Below are 23,520 nucleotides of genomic sequence, written 5' to 3'. Positions count from 1 at the left end.
TTTCTGGGATATTAACTGACGTAGGACTGTGACATGATAAGCTAGTCACGAGCTTGACGTTATGACGTGTCTTGTCGGTTAACTTATGTGTCTTGACAAGTCCCAAATGAGATTATCTTATTAATTAAAGGAAAAGAATGAAAATTACATATTGTTGTTTTTTAAACAGGATTTATTGCATTTAATGCATAAAAAATCGTAAAATTTAATACAGTGTTCAACTAATATTTATCATCGTACATTGTTAATTTGGATGACTCTTGGTTCAGCCCCACGTCTATGTTGACTTGAAAAAGAGACTTGGTCCTGTGTGTGAAAGTCAATTAAGAATGCAATGCTTCCCAGAAGACGTCGTACAGGTTCTGAGAGTGATAATCCTGTAGTCCTAGGCCAAGAAGGCTCTTGGGGACAAGCAGAAAAGTTTAACAAAATCAATAGTTCCTACCCAAATAATGTTACAGAGGACTACCTTTTAGAAGACCATATTGACGAATTGAACGAAGTAGATTCCGTTATGACTGCAAGAGATCGTACCAGTGAGTTTGTTAATACTATTCAAACATTGCAGGTAGGTACTAGCACAGCTTTTAAAACATAACTGCTGAAACTTTGAAATGCATAATGAAAATTTATATCTAGTATTCGAAATTAAATTTTCATGCTAAATATGTGAATTTGGAGAAAATTATGCAGATAGGTCCATCCTAAAAATATCTTACAAGACTGTTTGAAGTTCCATGTTTTATACAGAAGTCTAAGGATGTATGTAAACAGAATGTATCTAATATAAGCCGAATATTTCCATTATGCCTATAAAAGACTTAGTAGTTTAATTGAAAGGTGACACATATTTTGTTTACAGGGCAGAAACATTGCCAGGGCTGTTGCAGTTAGAGACCCAAGAAAGTCTAAAGTTATTCAAAGTCATTCAGAGTTTATGTTGATTTCTAAAAATGTTGGCAAAAACATTGCTAGCACATATGCAAAATTGGAAAAACTCACTTTATGTAAGTTCACAAAAAGAATATATTGACGTAACTAATTTTCATAATTGTTTTAGTGGCCAAACGTAAATCACTTTTTGATGATAGGACTTCTGAAATTCAAGAATTAACTTATATAATTAAGAGTGACTTGAATAGTTTAAATCAGCAAATAGCACAACTTCAAAATTTGTCAAAGAGACAGAAGAATTCGACTAATGGGAAGCACTTGCAGTCTCACTCAAGCAACATAGTTCTAACACTGCAATCAAAACTTGCATCAATGTCCACAGATTTTAAACAAATTTTAGAAGTTCGAACAGAAAATTTAAGGCAGCAAAAGACCAGGAGAGATCAGTTTAGCCAGGGGGGCTTGCCGCCACCTAGCAGTGCAACAGTTGGGCAATGTAAGTGCATTTTTTTAAGTTAATGAAAGAAATGGTGAATTTTATTTCTAGCAAGTTTGTTATTCCAAGAGCAAGACCATCAGGTTAATATTAATTTAGAAAATGAACCATTAATACCTAGCCATCAATCACAAAGTCAAATGCAAGCTGCTTTGATGTACGATGAATCTGACAATTATTTGCAAAGCAGAGCAGAGACTATGCAAAACATTGAATCTACAATTGTGGAGTTGGGTGGAATTTTTCAGCAATTGGCGCACATGGTGAAGGAACAGGAAGAAATGGCAAGTTAATTACTTTTGCAAAATATTTACATGGAAATAGTAGCAGGTAATCACTAAAAAAAACCTCACAGTAGGCGTTAAATCGTAAACGTGGGGCGTTCATTAGAGCTATTCATATTTAGTTTATAATTTAGTTAACAAAGATCGGTCATGATTACTGGGATTTTGCACAGTCCTTCCTACTCAAATTCAGGCTATTTTGTGCAAAATTGCAATTATGCATTCCTCTAAATAATGTTACATTAAATAACCAATTATTTCAGGTCGAAAGAATCGACACGAATGTCCAAGATGCCGAATTAAATATTGAAGCAGCTCATGCCCAAATTGTGAAATACTTTAAATCTGTGTCATCAAATAGGTGGCTCATGATCAAAGTCTTCGGAGTGTTAATATTCTTTTTTATATTTTTCGTTGTATTCTTGGCTTAAAACTGTTTTATCAGTCACTGGACGAATTATTTAGCTTAATTTACAAGGTACAAATAGTACCTAGAATGCATTTGAAACAAAAAAAAATTCACTCAAAATTCACTGTGATAAGCAGAATTCTTTTAACTTGATAATGTTATGTAGAACACTATATGAAAAACCAATTAATTAGTTATTAAGGTTTCAGTTATGGTATAACAAATTGTTCAATAAAAACAGTTGTACATTGTACATAAACCTGGATGGTCACTACATAGATACTATAAAGACAATCTCCTCATAAAATTCGCAATGATCTTGTTATAATCCTATTCAAATAAAAGACTTTGCAAGAAACATGTAAGAAATGATTAAAATGTTCAATTAGATAGAAGTCTAGAAGAAATCAAGTCATATCATACTCATATTTTATTAACTGAAAAAAATTACATAAACATTAAATTGAGAAAAGAATAATTTCCCTTTAAAGATAAGTATACTGAAAGGTAAAAAAATCTATTTAAACTTACAAAAGATTGTATGATACATTTTGTAGAACTACTGTATGATGAAGCTTAAACTCTCCAAAATAATGTGAATATCCTTGGTAACCTTGGAATAAGCCCAGTTGTATGCCTCCACTTTTAAAATCTAACCCAATCCCCCTCATTAAAATCAAAAATTCTGAATTCGTACACAGTGAAATCGCCGGTCAATTCGCCAAATTTGCAACTTAAATTTCAGTTCATGATTAAGATGAAGGTCTACAACTGGACTTTCGAACATCAGCTGATGTGATTTTCAGGAAATATTGAACTGTTGCCCTGCAAATTTAAACTTTTAAATTGTAATCTCAAAAACTATATTCACAAGCGGTCAACACTGAAATTTGGTTTAGGATGGTTTTTGAGAATTTACATTATTGGATATAAATTTGGTTTGTGTTGATGAAAAATCTAGGCCAATAACCTAGTTTTTTCAGCGGAAACCATAAAAAATAAAAAAATAACCCAGGAACAGCCAAAATCAAGTACTCATAAGCACTTCTAAACTGTTAATGCCTGTTGCTCTGTGCTCTACCTTGAACTCCATTGTTCCTCGACTGGTGATGCGGTGGTCTGTTAGATCTATTGCTGTAACCATTATTGTAAAATGCAGGCGGTTGATGGTTGTTCTGAGCTGGGGGATTTCTATTTTGCGGCGCTCGATTCAAGGAATGCTTGTCCAAGTCCTCCGTGGGTGGCTTATTCAGGGGGACGTCACCTTTATTCGAAGGAATCGATACTGGTTGCTGAAGAGCCGGAGCAGCGCCGGGCGGCACTTGGTGATTCACCGTAGGCGGCAGATTACCAGGAGAAATTTGCTGAGGAGCTTGAAAATGAAGAGCATGGGGCATGGGTATTGGAGGAGGGGGTTGGACTACAAATGTTTGATTAGTAAAAGTCTGCGTGGGGATTTGCTCTGGAGTGTCAATCTCGGAATCCTGCAAAAAAACAGTTTTTTTTTGCAGTTTGCTTTGTTTATCAAATGTAAGCAATAAATTTCCGCAGGGTGGATTGTACAGAACAACTTAATGGGCACATAGATTGTTTTTGACAAAAATAAACTTATTGAGGTAATAAGTACTTGTTACTCGTTAAGGCGGGACTGTCATAGAGGGGTTAACATTTAATGAATGAAAACAATATTTGTGATTTACCTGCAAAAAAAAGAAACTTCCGCTTCCTAACATTTCGGTAATAGGCTTGGGAGGTTGCTGTTGTGGAGGAGGTGGCTGATAGAACATCTCCTGAAGTGGTAGCTGATGAGGAACCGTTGCATCAAGCACCAAGGGTGCCTGCACTGGGGCCACGACAGGTGGCGGTACCGGTTGTACCACTGGTGGTGGTATACTGGGCGTCGCATGTACGGGAGGAAGGTGTGATGCTTCGATTGTTAATGCCTCGACAGAAGCTAGAATGAAAACATGAATGTCAAGTTTGGATCAATAACACTCACCTTAAAAATAATAAAAGGATGACAAAATATTTTAATCTAAACTATTTTTATCTATAATTAACAAATTGATTTATATTACACTTTCTATTAAGTCCTCTGGACATTAAAATGAAAGGAAGGATTTCATTACTCATTCACTATAATCATTTGTATCAATGACGCTGAGACACTGTATAATTTTTTTTAATGTAAATATTGTCATGGACAATACTTACCTACAACTGCAACTTCATTAGCCACTTCAATGATGGCTGGATCTGGCTGATCTATAAGAACTTCAGATTCAATAGCAACTTCCACATTTTCTTCCAATGTTTCCTAAAATTCCAAATATTAGGGCTCAAATTTAAATCTAAATGAAACAGAAAGTACTTGAGCCTGATCAAAGTATCCACTTTCATGTATTTTTCCTAAGATTTCCTTAATTTGACTATAAGATCCGCCAAACACGTCCTTTTGTTTTCCGTCCACTACGGCCAGCAGATGCTCGGCGGCCGCTTGTACTTCGTTTGTAAATGCAGTAGGATTTCCAGATTCGTGTTTAGGGGTCACAGCAGGATAAAGGTCATCTAATAACCTGATGCAGAGTAAATTTTTATATATAAGCAGCTTTATTAGCTGTGCCCACAGCATACTTAAGATCAGTTTCAGTCAATTGAGCAGCACCATTTTTTCCATTCAGAAAGTCGTCTCTCACATTGTCAATTCCCATCTGATGTAATGCGTCTTGAACCAACAAAATTTCCCTTAATCTAGCCAATTCAGCTTGATTTTTTAAAGAGCTCTCCCTCTTGGCCTGCTTCTTTGCATCTTTTTCTGAACTTGAAGCAATCCCTAAGAACAAATATATTAATCTGTAGCTTATTTTGAAACAGTGACAGCTTGTCTGAAAAGGCAGTGCCTCCCACCTACAATATATTTATCTTAATTAGGCGTTATTACAATATTAAATTTGATATTCTTATAGTTCAATCTAACTTAAGGAGCCACTTCGTTGCTGCAATGCAGTATATGTTTGCCATTGATATTCCCAAACAAAAGAATAATATTAATAAAAACACCAAATAACAGTATTTTTCTGATTTTTATGCTTAAAACAATTTTTCCTATACTATGTCTGTATAAGATATGTGAAACCACAAATAGTATTGATAAGATAGATGGATGCAGAAACAAACAATAAGATGAATGATAATTCAAAGAAAAACCTTTAAAAATTAATGGCTATCACCACAATAGTTATAAGCCGCCACAAAGCTAAAAAAATGTTTTGGCTGATAAAGAAAACCTGCGATAGCGAAAAAATAAGTTCATGTAAACTTAAAAAATGCCAACATAAACCTAAGTATAAACCAAAAATAACATTAGTTGTTTATGCTAAATTACGCACCATGTAACAGAATAAAGCAAGTGTATACACATTCTTAGAGTTGTTGGTATAACACTCTTTGATTAGAGTGTTATACCAGCAATTCCAATAAAGCAGAAATGCCTTTTAGCATTAGATTTGCAATAAAAAGTTGAATACAAAAGTGTAAAGGTTAGTTCAGGCTATTGTTAAGAATGTTAAACCCAATCCAACTGAATCTTAGTTCTTTTTTTAAACCATTCAATACACATTCAATGGTAATGGCAGCAGTTAAAACTTAAATCTTTACTTACCTAGGAACTGTTTATATAAATCCCTTGCAAAATCCAAAGTCATAATAACTTCATTAATTTTGGCCAAGGCAGTCTTTTGGTCAGTATTCAATTCTTTGCCCGAATTCTGCAAGTCACGGTAGGACTCTAATTTTGACTGAAAAAAAGTGGTAAATTGAAATGTGTGTATATTTGTCTTCCTAGAAGTGTAGATTTTCCTGTAATGTTTTGCTACTGTAAAATTATACTATTATAAAATTCTCAAAAAAATTTATTTGACAAACCTGAAATGGTTATTTTTAACACAGCAAATTCCAAGTTAATTAGAATAACATGTTTTACCTACATATCTACTTGAAGTTAAAATTTGAAATTTGAAAAAATTAAATGAGTATAAATCTTCAATGCACATTACTCAAAGATAAAAGTAATACTATGGACAATTATTGAGTTCCTTGATACATTATCCCCTGAAGCAGTATTGTTCAAAGTTTGAGTAAATGATTTATTTGTATTATACGCTCTATGTTATTCTTAAATTTCATTAGAAATAATAATTTTAAAAATTTCACTTCTATAAGCAACAATTATTATTGTACTCTTCTAAAATACCATTGTTGAGCAGTCTTCTAAAAAAAATGTAGTGAACTTTTATGTGACGCATCACTAATGTTTTTGTTATAAAAAGCTGAATTCTTTGTTCAGTTTAAAAACTTTTTTGCCTGTTGCATATTTTCTCAAACTGTCATCACTTTTCTACTATTTACAAATGAATTAGAGAAAACGTCCTACTTTATTATGAATACACAGATAGGAACACAATATAAAGAATTAGCATGAATGCTTTGCACTTTTTATGGCAAAATGTGTTTTGGTGTGAATGAGGAATGATATGCATAGACCAAATTTTTTATTTTGCCACTCTATATTTTGAACACAAAGCATTTGTAGACCTATAGCTATACAAATCTTTACCCTATTTTCTAGAATGCTGGTAGATAAATTTAATGATTGAAAGCTTGGCATATTTGTTCCTAATGCAAGCAATTTATAAATGTAAAATGGCTTATAAACTATAATTTTTTTTTCATTTCAATTATTTTTGTACTTGGATGATCACTGAATGAAATTATTCCTTTACAGCATTCTCTATGAAATACCATCAAGTCTTCTCTGTCATGGTAAAAACACCAGATGATTGACTTATAAATTTTCTAATTTCACTATTTTATATTCAACATAGCTACTTCTACTAAACACCAAAAATTACACACTTAAGGGTGAAGATATCAAAAAATCTTATATTTCATAAAAATCATATGAAAGGTCCCATTTTATTTAGGGTTTTTGACAATAACATGAAGATAGGGTGATAGGCAAAATGCCGATGTAAAAAAGAGGAAAGGAAAATTTGATCACACTGTGTTGCAAAAACTGCTGAAACAGAATGTATAAACTTCCAAATATATATAAATAATGTGAAAGAGGCCACAGGTACAAGGACCTTGAGCTCTGCATTTACCAGGATTTTACAGTTGTTGTAACATTTATACTTACCTTACGTTTCTCTAAATTCCGAATCTTATGTTCGATAATGGTAATGGCTTGCCGAAGAGGTGTAGTAGCAGAGTTTCCATTGTCCACCAATGCGTTTTCAGCCGGGGATATTTGCTTGTCAACCTTGACGTTGGCCGCAGAAGGCATTCTTACTTCTTTTAGGGATATTTTTGTACGTTGCCAACAGTCGTCGAATAAAACTATTATTTTACAACAATTTTAAGCGTTTCCGTCGCTTTCTAGTCACAAAATAATTTGCTAAAAATTCGATGTTAACTTGAAAAGTCCACACTCCATTGGGAAAAGCCGACAAATGACAAAGTGACAGGCGAATAGCGGTAGCGGAAATAGCAGATAGTCGATTCGGTCGCGTTCGGTATCGTCGACTGTCGAAGTCGTTAATGATAGTTCGAAAAGTGAAATTTTGACAGAAACAGTACCTTGGCGCACCTGGCTATGTAAGACGGGTACTGAGCAGTTCTGAAGCCTGTTAACGATGAACATATTCAACAGGTACATCACTCTTTCTGGTTACTCAGTTACTTTGATGTTTTATTTTTATTAAAGCAAGTCCAAATAAACGTACATATACAGGGTGAATCGGCAACTCTGTTACAAGGTGATATCTCCGTTATGGTTAGGGAGACTCTATAATGTTTGGGGGATAAATCGTTTAATTTGATGAAACGCTCTATGTGACAGAACTTTACTGTTTTTACTACTTCGGATTATACCAGAAGTCAATGTCAACTTTCTTATTTCGAATGGAACACCCTGTATATTTTTGCATTTTTAGATTTCACGAAAAGATATCGCTTTGTAGCAGAGTTACTGAGACATTCTGTATATATCTTGACATTGAAAATTTAAACACACTACTGAGCTGATTCCGAAAAATGAAACCTAATTCCCGTTTCTGACATAATCGTATTAAACGAAAATCGGTTGATTCTGTTTCCATTGCTTCAGATATTTGATTAAGATGCTCTAGTAATAAACAATAACTGTTTTATTTCCAAATTAAATTTATAATTCTCTTGACTAATTCATAACATTCAACTAGTTTTTCTCTTCGTTATTGCATTGTTGACGTCAAATGTGGTATTTTTAAACAAGCCACAATTCTCATAGCGGCTTATTGATTTTAGGATGTGTCATATCTTATGGTATGAGGCTTTAATTTGTAATTTCATATAAGTTGTAGCAGTTAAAGTATATGTTAAATTAAAATTTATTACAACAAAACAAGCGATAATACGTGAACTGTTATTATTCTTTACAAAGATGACCTGAACTAACTTAGGGCGTCAAATTCATTACAATACTATACTAAATTCGAATACACTGCAACAGAATACACATTAGATTGTCGTATTTACGATAGAAAATGTTCTGATGCAGTAAGTGCAACAGAATATAAAAAATTCAGGAAAACAGAATCAACTTAAATACACTAGGGGTTTTCCGAACGCATACACTCACACTTTTTTCCCCTAAAACATATTTTATTCATTATTTAACTAACCTTTAATGAAATATTATATATTTATTATTTAACTAACCTGAACTAACTCATAAATTGTTAAAAGATATGACAAGAAAATTCCGGACATAAACGGAAACAAAATACAAATTTAAGCAATTTCTTAAATTTCAATAAAAGACAACATGAACAAAAGTGATCTACAGATAATCGTTCTTTTCTCTGGATATTCAGAAATACAAGAAAATACTATGAACGCCAACTGCACCTGTACGTTAATAAAAGGTCCTCCAAATTGTATTATCGATACAATGACTGCTTGGGATGGCTCTAAAATTATAGAGGCATTACACAAGCATGAAATTACTCCAAATGATATAAATTATGTAATTTGTACTCATGGTCATTCCGATCATATTGGCAGTAACCATCTCTTTCAAAACGCAATTCATATTGTTGGATTCAGTGTCTCCCAACGCGACCACTACTCCTTAAGTCCAGATATTGGCAAAGGAGAGAACTATGAGATCACAGACAATATTAAAGTGATTTCTACACCAGGACACACCTTACAAGATGTTTCTGTTCTTGTTAAGATAAACAATTTAATCTATGCAATAACTGGAGACTTGTTTGAAAAGTTTGAAGATTTAGAAGATGACAGTATTTGGATCTCGGCAGGAAGTGATAATGAACAGTTGCAAAGGACAAACCGTGCAAAAATATTAAAAATTGCTAACTTCATTATTCCAGGCCATGGGCCAATGTTTCAAGTGCCTCAAAAGTATAAGGTAATAAAAAATGATACATGAAAAAAAATATCTATGAATGAGAATGTTGATTCAAGTTCTTAGCAAAAGATGAATATGGTTTTCAGTAAGTTTAACTTAATAATTAAAGTAACCTGAACTTTAACCCTTTATTCCTAAATAAAAAAATGAACAACAGCAGATAGATTGTCATAAAACCCAATTTGTTTCTGCAACACTTATCTGTCAAGCCCCTCTACTTTTCATATTGATTATGGAAATCTTGTCTTCAGATGAGCCTTGAGACATGAGAATATGCTACAGCATCTGAAAAGAAATTTCAGTGTCTCTTCAAGCTCTTCTGAAGAATTAAGAACAAGATATATATCATCAGTTATTTTGAACTGAGAGTAGTGTGCAATTCCACTCCTGTCTTTGGTCAGGCCAAATTCTTAAAAACTACAGCAAAGTTGATATTGTCTAATGAAAAATGTATTACAATTTTCTAAGTATAAAATAATAATGAAATTTTATATTACCTTGTGTATAGCACAGGATACACGTATAATAAAAACTTAAAATTTCTGTAAAAAATATATAGTGCTAAAAGAAATATGTTAAATTGGATATTAAATTAAAAATATTAAATGGATAACCAGTCTGCACAAAGCAATAAATTAAAAATCCTGCTTAAATCTACTTTTCAAACAGGTGAACAAAAATATAAGCAAAAAACACAAAAATCTTAACTAATAAATTCTAAAAATTGGCTAGATATAACCAATACAAAAAAAAAATTACTCCAATACCATCAATACTTTTCTTTTATGCGCCCTCAATTTAAAATTTAGAATTCTCCACTTTGTCCCTTCTTCAAATGTTTCATATATTTTTGATACTTGTAAGCAGTTTCAAGGAAACAGATTCTCCTTCGTTATGAGATTTGTAACCTAACACTGGTCCTGGAACCTTCCGTTGACCGCTTTCCCTCTGTAGAACCTCTAACACACTCATACCAGGTAACCATGACTTGTCCTTTGTGGCTGTAGCGACAACATTCCTATTAGGTTCAGCATCATAAGCAGCACTTTCTACTCCAAAATATTCACAATACTCGTGAATAAAGTGGCGTTTGTCTCGGTTCATCGACTCGAAGGAATAAGAACGGCTTTTCTGCTTACTCTGCTTTGCTAGTTGTACCAATTCTGTTAATTTATCATGAATTCTCTGGCAAAATTTGGGATCCTTTTTCACGCATTGTTTCAAGAAAACTGAATACCTTGGAGTTAATTTTTGTGATAAATCAGGATTTTGAATCTGTAAGCCTATAGCCAGTCTTCGATTCCTCTCTAAAACTCGGCACTCATCGTTGCATTCCAAGATTTTCATCACTGAAGGTTTCTTTGGCGTCTCTGAGAAATCTATGGTTTGATAGGAAGAGGAAAGATTATCCATTCTATCCTTCACATAAGCCATTTCAATAGCTTTATATTCTTCAGTCAAATCGGTGCACATCTTCTGACCTTTTTGATGACCACAGAGACAACTGACTGGGACCATTTGCTTGCAGTTACTTTCAGGACATGGAGGAATATGACATGGCTTATTACAGGGATGGCCACACAACGATCTAGATGTGCTACATGGCTGAGTGCAAGGTATGGGACACTCACCATCATGGCATTGTTTAACACATTTATGACGGTTACATAACATTGGTTTTCCACAAGGTAACCCACAACTGAAACTGGCTTGATGACAAGGAATTGTGCCCCTTGATTCATGTTTTCCATAGCACCATTTTTTGGTTAACACAAAGCAAGATGGGCAACTACCAGGATGACAATCATGGTTAGGTGGATGGCCACACACGCGATCCTTTGAGCAGGGCTTATCACAGCTTGGAGGTTTAGTCCCACAAGGAACAGGGGGATATAAAACACTAGCTTTACATTCGCAGTAAAGTTCCTCGAAACTAGTCTCCATGCAGGGTGGACAGCGACCCGAGTGGCAAGTCAATTCACATTTATGCAAGCCACATGACAACATTTTATTGCAACGTAAAGGGCAGATATGTTCAATTTCTATGCAGCATTTTTGTTTACAAGTATGTTTGCCACACAGTCTTTTCTTGACACATTTCTTTTCACATCTTGCATCATCTGCTTTTCTAGTCACTTTTTGACAGGCAATTTCCTTATCCATATGACCACATCTGCATTTGACTACTGTAGTCAATGAACATGGTGGACATTTTCCTTTATGACACCTAGACTTGCATGTGTGTGGCTTACTAGGTGGTCCACAGATCAAAGTTTTACCACAAATGTTATCACAACATGGAATTGGATCAAGGCAGGTGACTCTTGGAGTCTTTAATTGTACTTTGCTACAGTAACAATGTTTTATTAATGTTATATCTGTTTCACATAGTGAACATGGTCCTGAGTGGCACTGCTTCTGGCAGTTATGTGAGCCACAAGATAAAAGTTTCCCACATACATTTTCACAAGTAAATGTAGTGATTCCTGAATTTTGTTCATCACAATGAACTTTTCTTCCAGTTTTGCCACAATGACATTCTTGAATAATTGATTCTGAGCAAGGCGCACATAACCCTGGATGACATGTTGATACACAAATATGTAAGCCACAGTTTAATACTTTGTTACAAGGTGATTGACAAGTTACTTTAATGTCACTACAGCATTTCACAACTTGCTGAGTTGATTTGCAGCCACAAAATTTTGGAACCATAATATTGCATTCTGGACATGGTCCTGGATGGCAAAGTATGTTACATTTATGCTCACAATTCTTGCCTTTCCTTGAACACAAATTATCACAACCATGAGCAATTATATTTGGATTTACTTTAGGATCGACAATTTTCCCACAATAACATGTGTATTGTTGGGGAACTTCTGTGTAGCCATTTTGACAAGCTGGACATCTCCAATTTTCATCTACTTTAGAAGATTTTACCCAAGCTAAAATGCATAATAGATGAATTATATGATAGCATTGGGAGCAAGACCAGACTTTATCAGTTCTTTTGATTTTCTCACAACAAACCAAACATTCCAACATATTGCTGTCAATCATTTCTGTTAATCTCTCCTTCTGCCCTGCTGTGCTCAAAGTGAGTTTTTTACTAAGTTTATTGACAGATAGTTTCCTATCTGCATGGTGGTGAGTTTCGACAATTTGTGATGGAACTGAGTGTCTTTCTTTATTACTGGATTGACGATAAGTTCTCTTGTACTGCTCATGTGATTTATTAGAAATCCCATTTCCGTAAAATGAGTCTTGCTGATACTTGTTTCTTGGCTGATAGGTGTTATATTCATAGCTCGAGTCATGAGAAAAATTCTGATAGCCATTCTTCCCATATCTTCCATCATTTCTATGAGATCTTGGCTGTTCTGGATTCTCATAAGTATTATACCTCCTTGACTTACTACTAGCATTTTGTGCATAGTAAGCCACATCATTGTTATTGTAATGTGAGGACCTCCAATTAGAATAACCACCTTTATTTTTGTCCATCCCTTTTTTCTTCAAGCCTCCTGTTGGGTAAAACTCCTGAAAATCTTGCTGCTCATAAGACTGAGCTGATTCAAAATGCCTCTCTCCGTCTCCATTGTACACATTTTCATGGTGTCTTTGATACAAAGTGTGATTGCTGTGCGGTCGGCTGTTTCTATAAGACTTCTTCCTAATTGCCCCTCGATTGGCACTCAAGGGATGAAATTCCGGAGCTGTTGCTTGCAAATTTGAATATCTAGGTTCTCTTGCTTCACAATTTGATGAGCTTGGCAAATTAGTGTAGCTAGGTGGGACAGTTTCTTTAACGTCTGACATAGTTCTAAACTCAAACTCCAAATAAAAGAGTATTCTGCCCACAGGAGGAATAACGTTGCACAACACGAGTATGTTTACTAGAAACGTGAACTGACGGGGAGATGTCCCTCGGAACTTGCCTGAAGACTTAAGTGGCGGGTATGGTGTAAGATTTTGAAATATATTGAAAACCTACAAGTTTTCTCGAAGAAATATCGCAACTTGTGCAAATAAGCAGAAAATCACAGGAAAACTTATCAAGAGAAAACGCCAGAAAGAAAAAGGAATCCGTGACATTGACAGCAAACGTAATGATGTTAATGACCAACGACAGAGTCATTTATTTTTTATATGTCTAACTAATAGGTTGTTATTGTACATATGACGTCATAAAGATGTTGAATTTTCAATGTCTATTCGCGAAACGTGAATTCAAAGGAAAAGTTTGGAAGGAAGGTGTTGCAATAAAAAAACGAATATTGAAATTTATAAAAACGTTTATTTTAAATTCAGCCTTGTACAAAAATTATCACTTATTTAGTTGACTAAATGAGGTAACTTTCGGTATATAAAATCTATAAAATCCACAGTACTGACTTGATTTATAGCACATTCAGAATTCACGTCGTCTCCAATTATTTCGGCGATATTATTGCTACTGCTGCTACTAGTGTGAATTGAACTCTAAAAATTAATGTCACTTAGCAGAAGGTTAGTTCAGATTTTTGGGACATTAAATGTTTACACAGTATGCAAATGCAACTAATTTTATTACTGCACAGGGTCGCATAAATCTTCTGTTTATCAGAGTCTGTAGCATTTAAAAGAAAGTAGCCTTTGTTTTTTAGTCAATGGTCAAAAATATTTAATAATACACGAAGTTCTTTTTATTGGTTATCTGTTTGTATATGGCTAAAGGATGCCTTATTTACGAGTACCTTCTATTGATTGATTGATTGATTAATTCAAAGAAGCCGCAGGCACAAAAATTGCCTTTGTTATAGGTCCCAAGAATGCGATCATCATGTGGCACCTACCTAATGACTGAATTACTAATATGTTGTTAACTTTAACATCAAGCTAGTTTCCATAAAAATTAAGTTGATGTCGGAAATTTGTTGAACCATGGAAATTATAGTATTTCTTCGAAAACACAGGTCTTCGGTTTTTAGAAATGATCTCAAAGACAGAAAAATTAAAATTGTTTTGAAAATCTCATTGACCTCACCACTTTCTTTCAATTTTTACTAGCTAATCAATTTTCTATACCTTATAGTTTTTAAGATGCCCACACATTTCATCCCAGTTTGGGCCACATGGTATATCAGATCTGGATGCCAAATTGAGTTTTTTTATAACTTTTGTCGCATATCTCTGTACCTCTACAGGAGGCCCCAATACGCAATATGGCCCTTGACGACGCATTGGAAATAATTCATTCATGCATAGGTTACTCACATCTTTATTAGTGTTCAATTCACCATTAATCATCTCCATTAACGTCTCCTCTACTATATCCTTCATGTTCTCATCTTCCATTCCAGAGGGCGACTGAATTGTACTGCTAGTAAGGGACCAAAGATTCGGATAAGCTTGGTTGAAAAGTATAAATTCAGGAGTAACCTTCATAAGCAAATTTACAGGTAAATATGTAAAATACTATAAACTATACACTAAATTTAGTACCTCGTATTGTTGCAATAGTCGTAATAATTTGGTTACTGTAGCTATAGCAGTTCCAAGTACTTGTTTATGGGAATTGTCATTTTGTAAAATTTTTTGAAAAACCCCGAAGCAACCAGACTTGCTAATAGCATCCAGGGTTTTAAAGAGGCGCTTGCGGATCTCCTTATCGTCCATTCTAATGATTTTTTTCTGTTCCTTTGAAAATATCACCGTTGGAAACGCATCATCCGTCATCCCTACAATATTGAAGTCATTTTTAATGATTTCTGTGAAAAGACTACAAACATCATTATAGAACCTTGCCTCTCCAGATTTTTCCTAGTAACTCGGTCCCAAAACTTTATTGCTTTCTCCTGAACTTCGGGATTACCCTCTCTTAAAGCCACTTTAACCATGACATTGTAGATTCTAAAGTTGTCTGCTTCAGTATTCTTGTCGCACTGATATATTTGGCTCACGACGTTGATGGCTTCTTTCAACACTGCTGGTTCTTGATCTTTAGATATTAATTGAAGAATTTTATCCTAAAATTTGTGGATTTAACATGTTATAGAGAAAAGTACTTTCGCATAGCTACCACGAATTCGCACTGATATAAACTTTCTCCAATATCCTCCATAATGATTAATTCTTTCAGGCATCTGAGGGCAGTAGCTCGCACTGACCAGTCAAAGTCGGTCATTGACATGGTCAAAATCAAATCTTTAGTTAATGATTCTTCTAAGATTTGTTTGAAGGAGGTAAATCCTGAAATGACTCGTAAGTTAATCACATAGGCCTGTAACGGTAAAAAAAATTTTTTTCCTAACGAGTGTGTTAAGTTGGAAAGTGAAATTCAAAAAAGTTTTCATAAATTTTTCAAAAATACATTTAAAAAACAACTCCCGCGTAAATTAGTGCGGTAATAGTAGCTTTATCGCGCTTAATGTTGAAAAAACATTTTACAGCATGAGGTGTAGCAAGGTAATGCAAATGGGTACGGCAACGTGAGTAAGGAGAATTAAAGAATTTATTACCTTGATTTACTTTTTGGCATACAGTACAAACTACCGTTAGAGCTGCATTTCTCACTTCAGGATTACTACTGAAACAGTTCTTAAATAACATTGAGCCCAGGTCGTTAAAGGAAGTATTTTGGCCAGTATCCACTAGCAATGCCATGTTAGGGCACATGTGTTTCAAAATTGTGATATTTAGGGTTTTCAAGGCTTTCAGCAGGACCTAAATTAACGATATACCGTTGTTCAGGGTGTCCCAAAAATATATCGAAAAACTTAAAGGCGTGGTGAGGTGTATTAAAACAAACTTGTTTCTTAAATAAACATATTCCCGCAAAACAAAAAAATACGTTAATTTCTCATTTGAACAACTTACAGGTTAGTTCCGGTTAGTTCAGGTTAGTCGATTGAAGAGAAGGTTCTGTAGCCTGATCCGCACCTTCTCCTGATCAATCTACCCTAGATTTTTTTTTCTGTTTGGGGGTTATCTTAAATCTATGGTCTATAAAACGCACATTTGTAATGAAAAAGCAAAAATGACGGCTAGTTGCACTTATCTAGAAGCTATTTTATTGCTGGAATATTCCATAGGGTCCGCGTGTCAATGAACCGACGGTGCAATCTTTGTATCGAAGCAAATGGTCAACATTCTGACATTTACTGTAAGCCATGATTTATTTATCAATAAAACAACGCCTAGCTCGAACAAAAAGTGACTATAACGAGCAACGCTACATTGCCTTTTTCTTGTTCAGAGCCCTCATTTGCGGGCATACGTTTTTTTAAGAAAAAAACTTTGTATTGACACCTCCCACCGCCCCCTAAATTTTGTCGATACATTTTTGGAATACCCCGTATTATAGTAACGGGGTGCGAGTAGCAAGCACTACCTCCGCTGGCCACCTTGAAGAATACATCAAAAACTCATATACAAGATTAGACATTTCAATGCGGCCAATGCTTTCCCTCCAAGACAAGTCGAAATTTTCTAAATAAGCTAGTATCGCTTCCAGTAGCATGTCAGCAAACAGATGGTCATGTTCCATTTGTCCAATTTCCGGATGTTTGGAAACGTACTTGATGAAATCCCTCAAGGCGTATGTGAGACTTTGAAAGACAACAGCTAAGTTTTTGCGGCAGTACATAGGTTTCGACTTAATTAGGCATTGGAGGGCTGTAATTTCCACGTCTAGTGGGACTGTGTTTAATTTTTCTCGTATTTCATACCCTGAAAGAGCGGAAACATGAAAGAGACTGTTGAAAATAACTGGGAATTTATCATAAGAGGTGCCCATTCTTATTGAACAAGAAGACACATATGCATCTTGTTAAGTGAAGAAATACCAAAGTATATGCGCTTTTTTTGATTCTAGACTTCTTCGGTAACGTCTTGACAATCATGCAAACATCGTTTCACTTAATTCTATGGGCACTATCAAGAGCTGGCATATGTTTGACCGACAAAATTTTCTAATTTTGGTGCTATTTACTTCTTTTTTTAAATTTTTGACTGGTTTAGGAGATGCCGTGTATAAATACACGATAACGTGAACATTTTTGCCTTACTAGATTTACCACATCAATCAAAATGACATGCGTACTTTTCTAAGCGACGGAATGAGTTTTTGCTCAGTTGTAATAAATGATAAATACTGCGCAGTCGCAGCACGATAAAAACAAGCGATACGTAGGCGATAGAAACACGCGAATGTGACAGTCGTCGATTGAATTTTGGGAGGTGCGGCTGCGAAATTTTGTCAAGAATATTGAAAAGAAATTATTCTTTGAACACTGAAATATTCAAAACTATATTCGTTGGTGAGAAAACTGATTATAGAGAGAAATATTATCCAATTATTCGTTTCAATTTATTTTTATAATTATTATCGTCAGGTTGTAAAAGTTTCAAAACGAAAGAGATTTACCGTTTTGGGAAAAACAACCATTAAGCTTACACAATTTTGGGATGTTGAAAATGATGAGTTTTTTGATAGCGGAGGCGAATTATTAACTTACCAATGGGATTTACACGGGAGAAATTATAAGAATAGAGCACAAAGTATAATCTATTTAGGCAAAGGAACGGCAAATTCAATACTACCAATTAGGTTTCTTATTCGCTATTGTAATAAAATTTCGAATTGCTATTTATGTTGTTATTATTTTAGTTTTTATTAAACAGGCACAAATTGTTGGTACATCCGGTGTTTGTAAGAGCCTAATCAAAGTAACGAAGGGGAATGCGTAAGATTATTCTTGATGCCCATAGAGGATGTTTTAATGGTTGTAACCATATTTTTTGTCTCTATTTATCCCATTACCCATCTCACAAAATGCAATTTTAACGTATTTCTTCTCTGTACTTTCGTTTGTGCAAAGTAAATATAAGTAAATCTTGTAAAATAAAACGCTTACCTAACTGCAAGCCATCTGTGCTGTAAACGTTAAGAATATCTGCCAAGTAACAATCCCTCAGTTCCTCCTCGTGCGTTTGAGGAACCCCCAGAAGCTTTTCTGCAATTATAACAAGAGGTTCGATCTGAAAAGACATGAGTTCATCTTCGATATCTATGGCCTTCCCTTTCAAGAAATACTGTGGCATTTTTCTAGAGACGTTTTTCCAGTATTTTTGGGCATAATAATACAACTCGAATATTATTTTTAAATGGTCTGTAATAAACATCGAATAGTAAAAAATATATAATAGTCGACACACTTACTTTTCCTCAGTTCACGTTCAACGATTTTCAGAAACCCGCTCAAAGCAATGGGATCGTGGTTGACGACTTTAATCCCATCAAAAAGGTCTGTCATCTCGTAAAAGGACAATATAATCACTATTTTGTCTACTTGTAATGAAAAATTGCTGTCATTAGAGAGCACGGCCAGAGTCTCACTGGCTTCTCTTACTTGCATTTTGACAAAATATTTTAAAATATCTGTGGCCGGGGTGGCCAGGAGTCTTTCCAACGTTTCTACCAAGCAGGTTAATTTTGGCAAAAGCATTTTGCTGTCATTTAAGGTCAGAAGTTCGACCGGTTGTTTCTTGGTTTTGGAAAAATTCCTTGCGGAGGTGTGTACTAAAGATTGGACCATTTGCTTTATCACATGAATGCATATTTTTGGAGCTATTCTCAGTGTCTTCTGGAGAAACTTGGATAAGATATTGTGCCTAAGAGAGATTATTATGTTCTCGAGTCGAAAAACTTGAGAAGAAAATCCTTACGCTTTCTTAGTTATGCATGATTTGTCATTTTGACAATCAATCACAAGCTCATAAATTTCCATCCAGTAATTGGTTTCCAGGGACCATTTCAACCCGGCGTCATGCTCCAGAAACGAGCACAGCATGTCCATATACCTTATTTTAACTAGGCAATCAGTGGTTGGTTTAATTACTTCGGCCATTGTTACCAATGAGGCGTAGGTACCACTGGTATTTAACTGAAGAAAGTTTTTCTGGTTTGCGCTCACGCAGGCCGCAATAGCTAAAATGAGCATCTGTTGTCGGGCGTTGGGCCATTGCTTCACCTTGCCGTATACTTCTGGTATTTGCGAGAGAAAGGAAACGTAACGATGTTGTTCCTGCACCGTTACCTCGAAATCTATTCCGTTTTCTAAAAATTAAGTTAAAGTATAATGTGATTTTTCCTTCCGATTATGGTTGAAGTCACACATGTGTCAGTTTAACCGCACGTCTTGCAACAGGAGATACGTACCGGAGCAACGCGGGTATGTTGCTCCGGTGGGCTCAAATTATCTCAAAATTGATGCTCAAAGACCTTAAGACATGCTCGAGCGTTGGTCTGGTAGGCACTAATTTTTAGATAATTTCAAACATTCAAGTATTAGTTTTTTACATGGAAATGAAACCGCAAGAGATGTGAGCAATGCTGAGAGATTTCCATAAACAGCTATTGCCTTAACCATATACAGAGTGTCTCATTATCAATTTACCTCTCACGTAAGGTATGTCTTACGAATATAAAACATCCAAGTGAACAAACCCAGGCGTGATCGCTAGCTTGGTTGCCGCTGATTGGTCGGTTGTGTCGTTTGAACGAACGATGTTCGACAAATGCAACGGCATTTCACAGGGTTGGACTTGTTTCATTTCGAATTAAGAGTGCTCAATGCGTACGCTTAATCGAATATAAGCTAACCTCTTGAAATGTTTAATATATAGGGAATCATCAGTTTTAAAATACACAAGCTATTGCTAAATTCTAGTGCTCGTTACCCTCAGAATTTATTTAACAAACTTTTTCGGTGTAATAACAGGGCGACTACGGTCCTGTTCAATACTTTTGTCTTGAACGAACCACGTACAGTCGGCAGGCATTTGTTTACATGTATACTTTATATTCGTAAGACACGCTATAATTTCTTTCTTTTCGATATTAGAAAAAAGGTTCAAACGGGAACCCCCGTTCATTTTAGAACCGGAGCTTACAAATGGCCTTGTCGCCCTTTTCCGCAGGTGGCGTAAACTTCCTTACTTTGAATGGAACCCCACAAATTATTTTTCATTTTTGGATTTCTCGTTAATTTTTAAGGTCAGTTTATGTAAGGTGTCTTATTTCTAAAATTTACCGTTTTTGAGTTATTCCGGAAAATTTGAAAATTTCGACGGCTGCAAGTCACACAGAACAGGGTCTCGTTTCCTAACCGTTGCGAATTTCGGAATCCGCCCTTTAGGGCTAACAAAGGACCTAAGAAGCTACGATTTGACGTATTTGAATATAAGAAAAAGTCTTCTAAAACCCTCAAAATACGCCTCCAAATTCAAAAGTCAATAATTTGTTTATTTCAAACGGAATATCCCAATGTTCTCGACGGCATCGTGTCTAGAGTTAAAATATCTACAATTTTTATTAACATGACCCTGTCACTGACCCCAACTGTTTCTAATTTTTCGGAAATTGCTTTTTTTTGTGGGTAAAACCTAAATTAATTGGTTATTAATGACATTACTATCAACATTTTGATATTTATTTATTTTCCTTTATTTTGAATTTTTAAAATTTTGATACTTGGTAAAAAGAAAAATGACGATGATTCGAAAACTTTTATAATACGTTTTTTGGTACAGTTTAACGTTTTTATTTGTCATAATGCCTTGCAATGCCGTTTATCCCAAAGGGAGAGAAAGGATGTCCTTCGAAATTCTTTAAATTTTGATAAATAACGAAATTGAAGTATTAGGATGAAACGCGGAAGGTTTCCCGATTGTTTCGCACCCAAATTTTTGAATTCCGAATACGACACCGTCGAGAAATTTGGGACATTCCATTTGAAATAAACAAGTTATTGATGATTGGAGTCACGCAAATCCGGAGGTGTATTTTGAGGGTTCTGGAAGACTTTTTCTCAAATTTAAATCCGTCAAAACGCAGCCTATTAGGTTCTATCTAAGCCCTAAACGACCCGTTCCGAAATTCGCAGCAGTTAGGAAACGACACCAATTTCCTTGCAGCACTTAAAAGTTTAAAATTTTGTGGAATAACGCAACAATGACACATTTTAAAGATAAGACACGTTAAGTAAACTAAGCTTAAAATTTAAAGAAAAATACAAAAATGACAAACAAATTGGGCGGTTCCATTTAAAATAAGGAAGTTTATATCACCTACGAGGGGACGGATCATGCGAGGGAGAACGACGAGGCCCTTTTTAGTTTCACTCTTATGTTGAGGGGGCCGTTTGAACTTTCCTCCTAATGTCAGAAAGAAATAAATTAGATGGGGGAAATTGTTAATGGGACACCCTGTATTCAAGAAACAATATTGGTTTTTCACTTCCAATACGAGTCCTTTGTTACTATAAAATAAAATAATGTATGATACGCGTCCCTTAGATATTAAATCCGCAAAAATCTGTTACAGGGCTTGTAACCTACATAACTATATATATTGATATATAGTACCTGAATAAGTAAAGCAGGCAATATCCTGATAATCCAACTTGGGGTCTGATTGTAACGCGCTTTGGAAGTATTCGTGCCACTCTTTGTCGCCATTATTTGCGACTTGATTCGCTTCGAACTTTAAAAGCTTTCGCTTCTTAGATCTACAACAAATACCAAAATCGAAGAATAAGATAGATACCAGAGGTTGTGCGGCTCCCCAACCTTAATCTCGTCACATACGGAGGTTTGTCTTCTGTTTCCATTATTCCATTAAATTGACGACTTTCACCACAAATTCCTGTGAGGGTCGGAAAAGCAAATATACAGATATATACTTTTTCACGCCCGATTAACGAATAATCGAGGCATATCTGAACTAAATGATGCAAGTCAACCAACCACGGTGAGATAAAAAGCTTGTTGGCCTTGATGAACGAATATTAAGCATTAGGCCTGATGTACGTAATTAATAACAAACGTATTACGGTACCTAAGTAGTACGTGAAAAGGGGAATATAAAAGTTAAGTATGTAGGGTGGTCTTTGTCTAGGAAGTAAAATTTAATTTGCGTATGCGTCCTTCAAAATTCGTCTTTTGCTACGTTTGTACAGAATGTCCTAAAATACACCGTCACACGTTAAGAGGCGGTGAAAGACATCAATACAAATTTTTTTCTCAAATAAACATACAATCGCAAACGAGCCGCTTGGACAGAAAAAGACAATTGAGTTTTGGTCATTATGCACAGTTTTTGTTCATATTATGCGTTGTTTTATTAATAAATATTCGATGTCTTTATGTAATCGCTCAAAATTTTGACTATTTACTATGGAATATTTCGGGAACAGCTTCACAGATGTGCGCAACTGGCCGTTATTCTTACCAAAAAATCGTCCTCCCTACGAATAGGCGTTTCGTAAACCAGAGATTAGCGATAACCTCTAAATGGAAAAAATCCAGAGTACTGAGATCAGGAGTACGTGCGGGTAAGACTATAAAGACCTCCTTTTCCAACCCATCGGTGCATATTGATAAGTTCTATAAATGAAAAATGAACGTTCATTTTTAACACAAATTTTGATGTAAAGATCAATAATACGAATGCTTCTACGTCAACTGAATAATCATAATTTACAAATAATGTTACGACCTTAAAATAGTCACTTTTTGAATGTCCAATTGTGATAAACAAATGTTTGTTTTCTTCAATAACAAACGGAGGAGGAACCAAAAAGGTTCCATGAAAGACAATGGTAGTCAACTAAATCAAAATCGATTCAGTTATTTGATATAACTTAAAATACTTTATTTGCTCTACGGCCCTAACAGCGCTTCTGCGGGCGCACGTTTATTGCTGAAAAAAGTTCGTAATAAAGTTTGTTGGAATATTTTTGGGACACCCAATAAAGTCCTTATCACGTAACATAATGCGGATATAATATTTCTGCTGAAAGAATATGTGAACAAAGCATTGGCCCGTTAAGGAAAAGTCACCCTGTCTTGATATCTCTGAGTTATGACTGGCTAAAATTTAATTTTACATTTGGATTTCTCGTAGTGAATACTTTTGTAA

General features: G+C 35.0%; 5 protein-coding genes across 8 annotated transcripts; 2 read left to right on the top strand and 3 right to left on the bottom strand.

Annotated features, from left to right (window-relative positions):
- Positions 1–64: 64 nt before the first annotated feature.
- Syx5 (syntaxin 5) lies at positions 65–2,342 on the top strand. The gene is made up of 5 exons (XM_066289686.1): positions 65–568; positions 863–1,007; positions 1,061–1,390; positions 1,442–1,674; positions 1,938–2,342. The coding sequence occupies exons 1-5, from the start codon at positions 335–337 to the stop codon at positions 2,103–2,105; spliced, it is 1,110 nt and encodes a 369-aa protein (XP_066145783.1). The 5' UTR covers positions 65–334; the 3' UTR covers positions 2,106–2,342.
- Positions 2,343–2,495: 153 nt separating this feature from the next.
- Capr (Caprin) lies at positions 2,496–7,609 on the bottom strand. The gene is made up of 7 exons (XM_066289682.1): positions 7,281–7,609; positions 5,745–5,880; positions 4,718–4,916; positions 4,455–4,659; positions 4,298–4,400; positions 3,784–4,037; positions 2,496–3,567 (listed from the first exon to the last, which is right to left on the bottom strand). The coding sequence occupies exons 1-7, from the start codon at positions 7,425–7,427 to the stop codon at positions 3,139–3,141; spliced, it is 1,473 nt and encodes a 490-aa protein (XP_066145779.1). The 5' UTR covers positions 7,428–7,609; the 3' UTR covers positions 2,496–3,138.
- Positions 7,610–8,777: 1,168 nt separating this feature from the next.
- On the top strand, positions 8,778–9,843 carry LOC136342908 (metallo-beta-lactamase domain-containing protein 1). The gene has a single exon (XM_066289170.1). It carries the CDS (start codon positions 8,949–8,951, stop codon positions 9,573–9,575), a length of 627 nt encoding a protein of 208 aa, XP_066145267.1. The 5' UTR covers positions 8,778–8,948; the 3' UTR covers positions 9,576–9,843.
- A 134-nt stretch (positions 9,844–9,977) lies between these two features.
- Positions 9,978–13,651, bottom strand: stc (nuclear transcription factor, X-box binding stc). Of its 2 annotated transcripts, none has more exons than XM_066289169.1 (2): positions 13,552–13,651; positions 9,978–13,495 (listed from the first exon to the last, which is right to left on the bottom strand). In XM_066289169.1, the coding sequence occupies exon 2, from the start codon at positions 13,374–13,376 to the stop codon at positions 10,395–10,397; it is 2,982 nt and encodes a 993-aa protein (XP_066145266.1). In that variant the 5' UTR covers positions 13,377–13,495; positions 13,552–13,651; the 3' UTR covers positions 9,978–10,394. The 2 variants fall into 2 exon arrangements, with proteins under 2 accessions (XP_066145266.1, XP_066145265.1); XM_066289168.1 differs by having other exon boundaries at positions 9,978–13,502; positions 13,552–13,645.
- A 183-nt stretch (positions 13,652–13,834) lies between these two features.
- LOC136342776 (uncharacterized) lies at positions 13,835–22,534 on the bottom strand. 3 transcript variants are annotated; one of them, XM_066288912.1, is made up of 12 exons: positions 22,170–22,527; positions 21,966–22,108; positions 19,266–19,656; positions 18,760–19,211; positions 18,455–18,709; positions 16,930–17,267; positions 16,058–16,262; positions 15,622–15,788; positions 15,340–15,565; positions 15,042–15,277; positions 14,814–14,978; positions 13,835–14,039 (listed from the first exon to the last, which is right to left on the bottom strand). In XM_066288912.1, exons 1-12 carry the CDS (start codon positions 22,208–22,210, stop codon positions 13,893–13,895), a joined length of 2,766 nt encoding a protein of 921 aa, XP_066145009.1. In that variant the 5' UTR covers positions 22,211–22,527; the 3' UTR covers positions 13,835–13,892. The 3 variants fall into 3 exon arrangements, with proteins under 3 accessions (XP_066145009.1, XP_066145008.1, XP_066145010.1); XM_066288911.1 differs by having other exon boundaries at positions 15,619–15,788; positions 22,170–22,518; XM_066288913.1 differs by lacking the exons at positions 13,835–14,039; positions 14,814–14,978 and having other exon boundaries at positions 15,130–15,277; positions 15,345–15,565; positions 15,619–15,788; positions 22,170–22,534.
- Positions 22,535–23,520: the final 986 nt, after the last annotated feature.

Source organism: Euwallacea fornicatus, chromosome 13, assembly GCF_040115645.1.
Source record: "Euwallacea fornicatus isolate EFF26 chromosome 13, ASM4011564v1, whole genome shotgun sequence".
NCBI lineage: Eukaryota > Metazoa > Arthropoda > Insecta > Coleoptera > Curculionidae > Euwallacea > Euwallacea fornicatus.
This window is presented reverse-complemented; position numbering and strand designations above follow the sequence as displayed.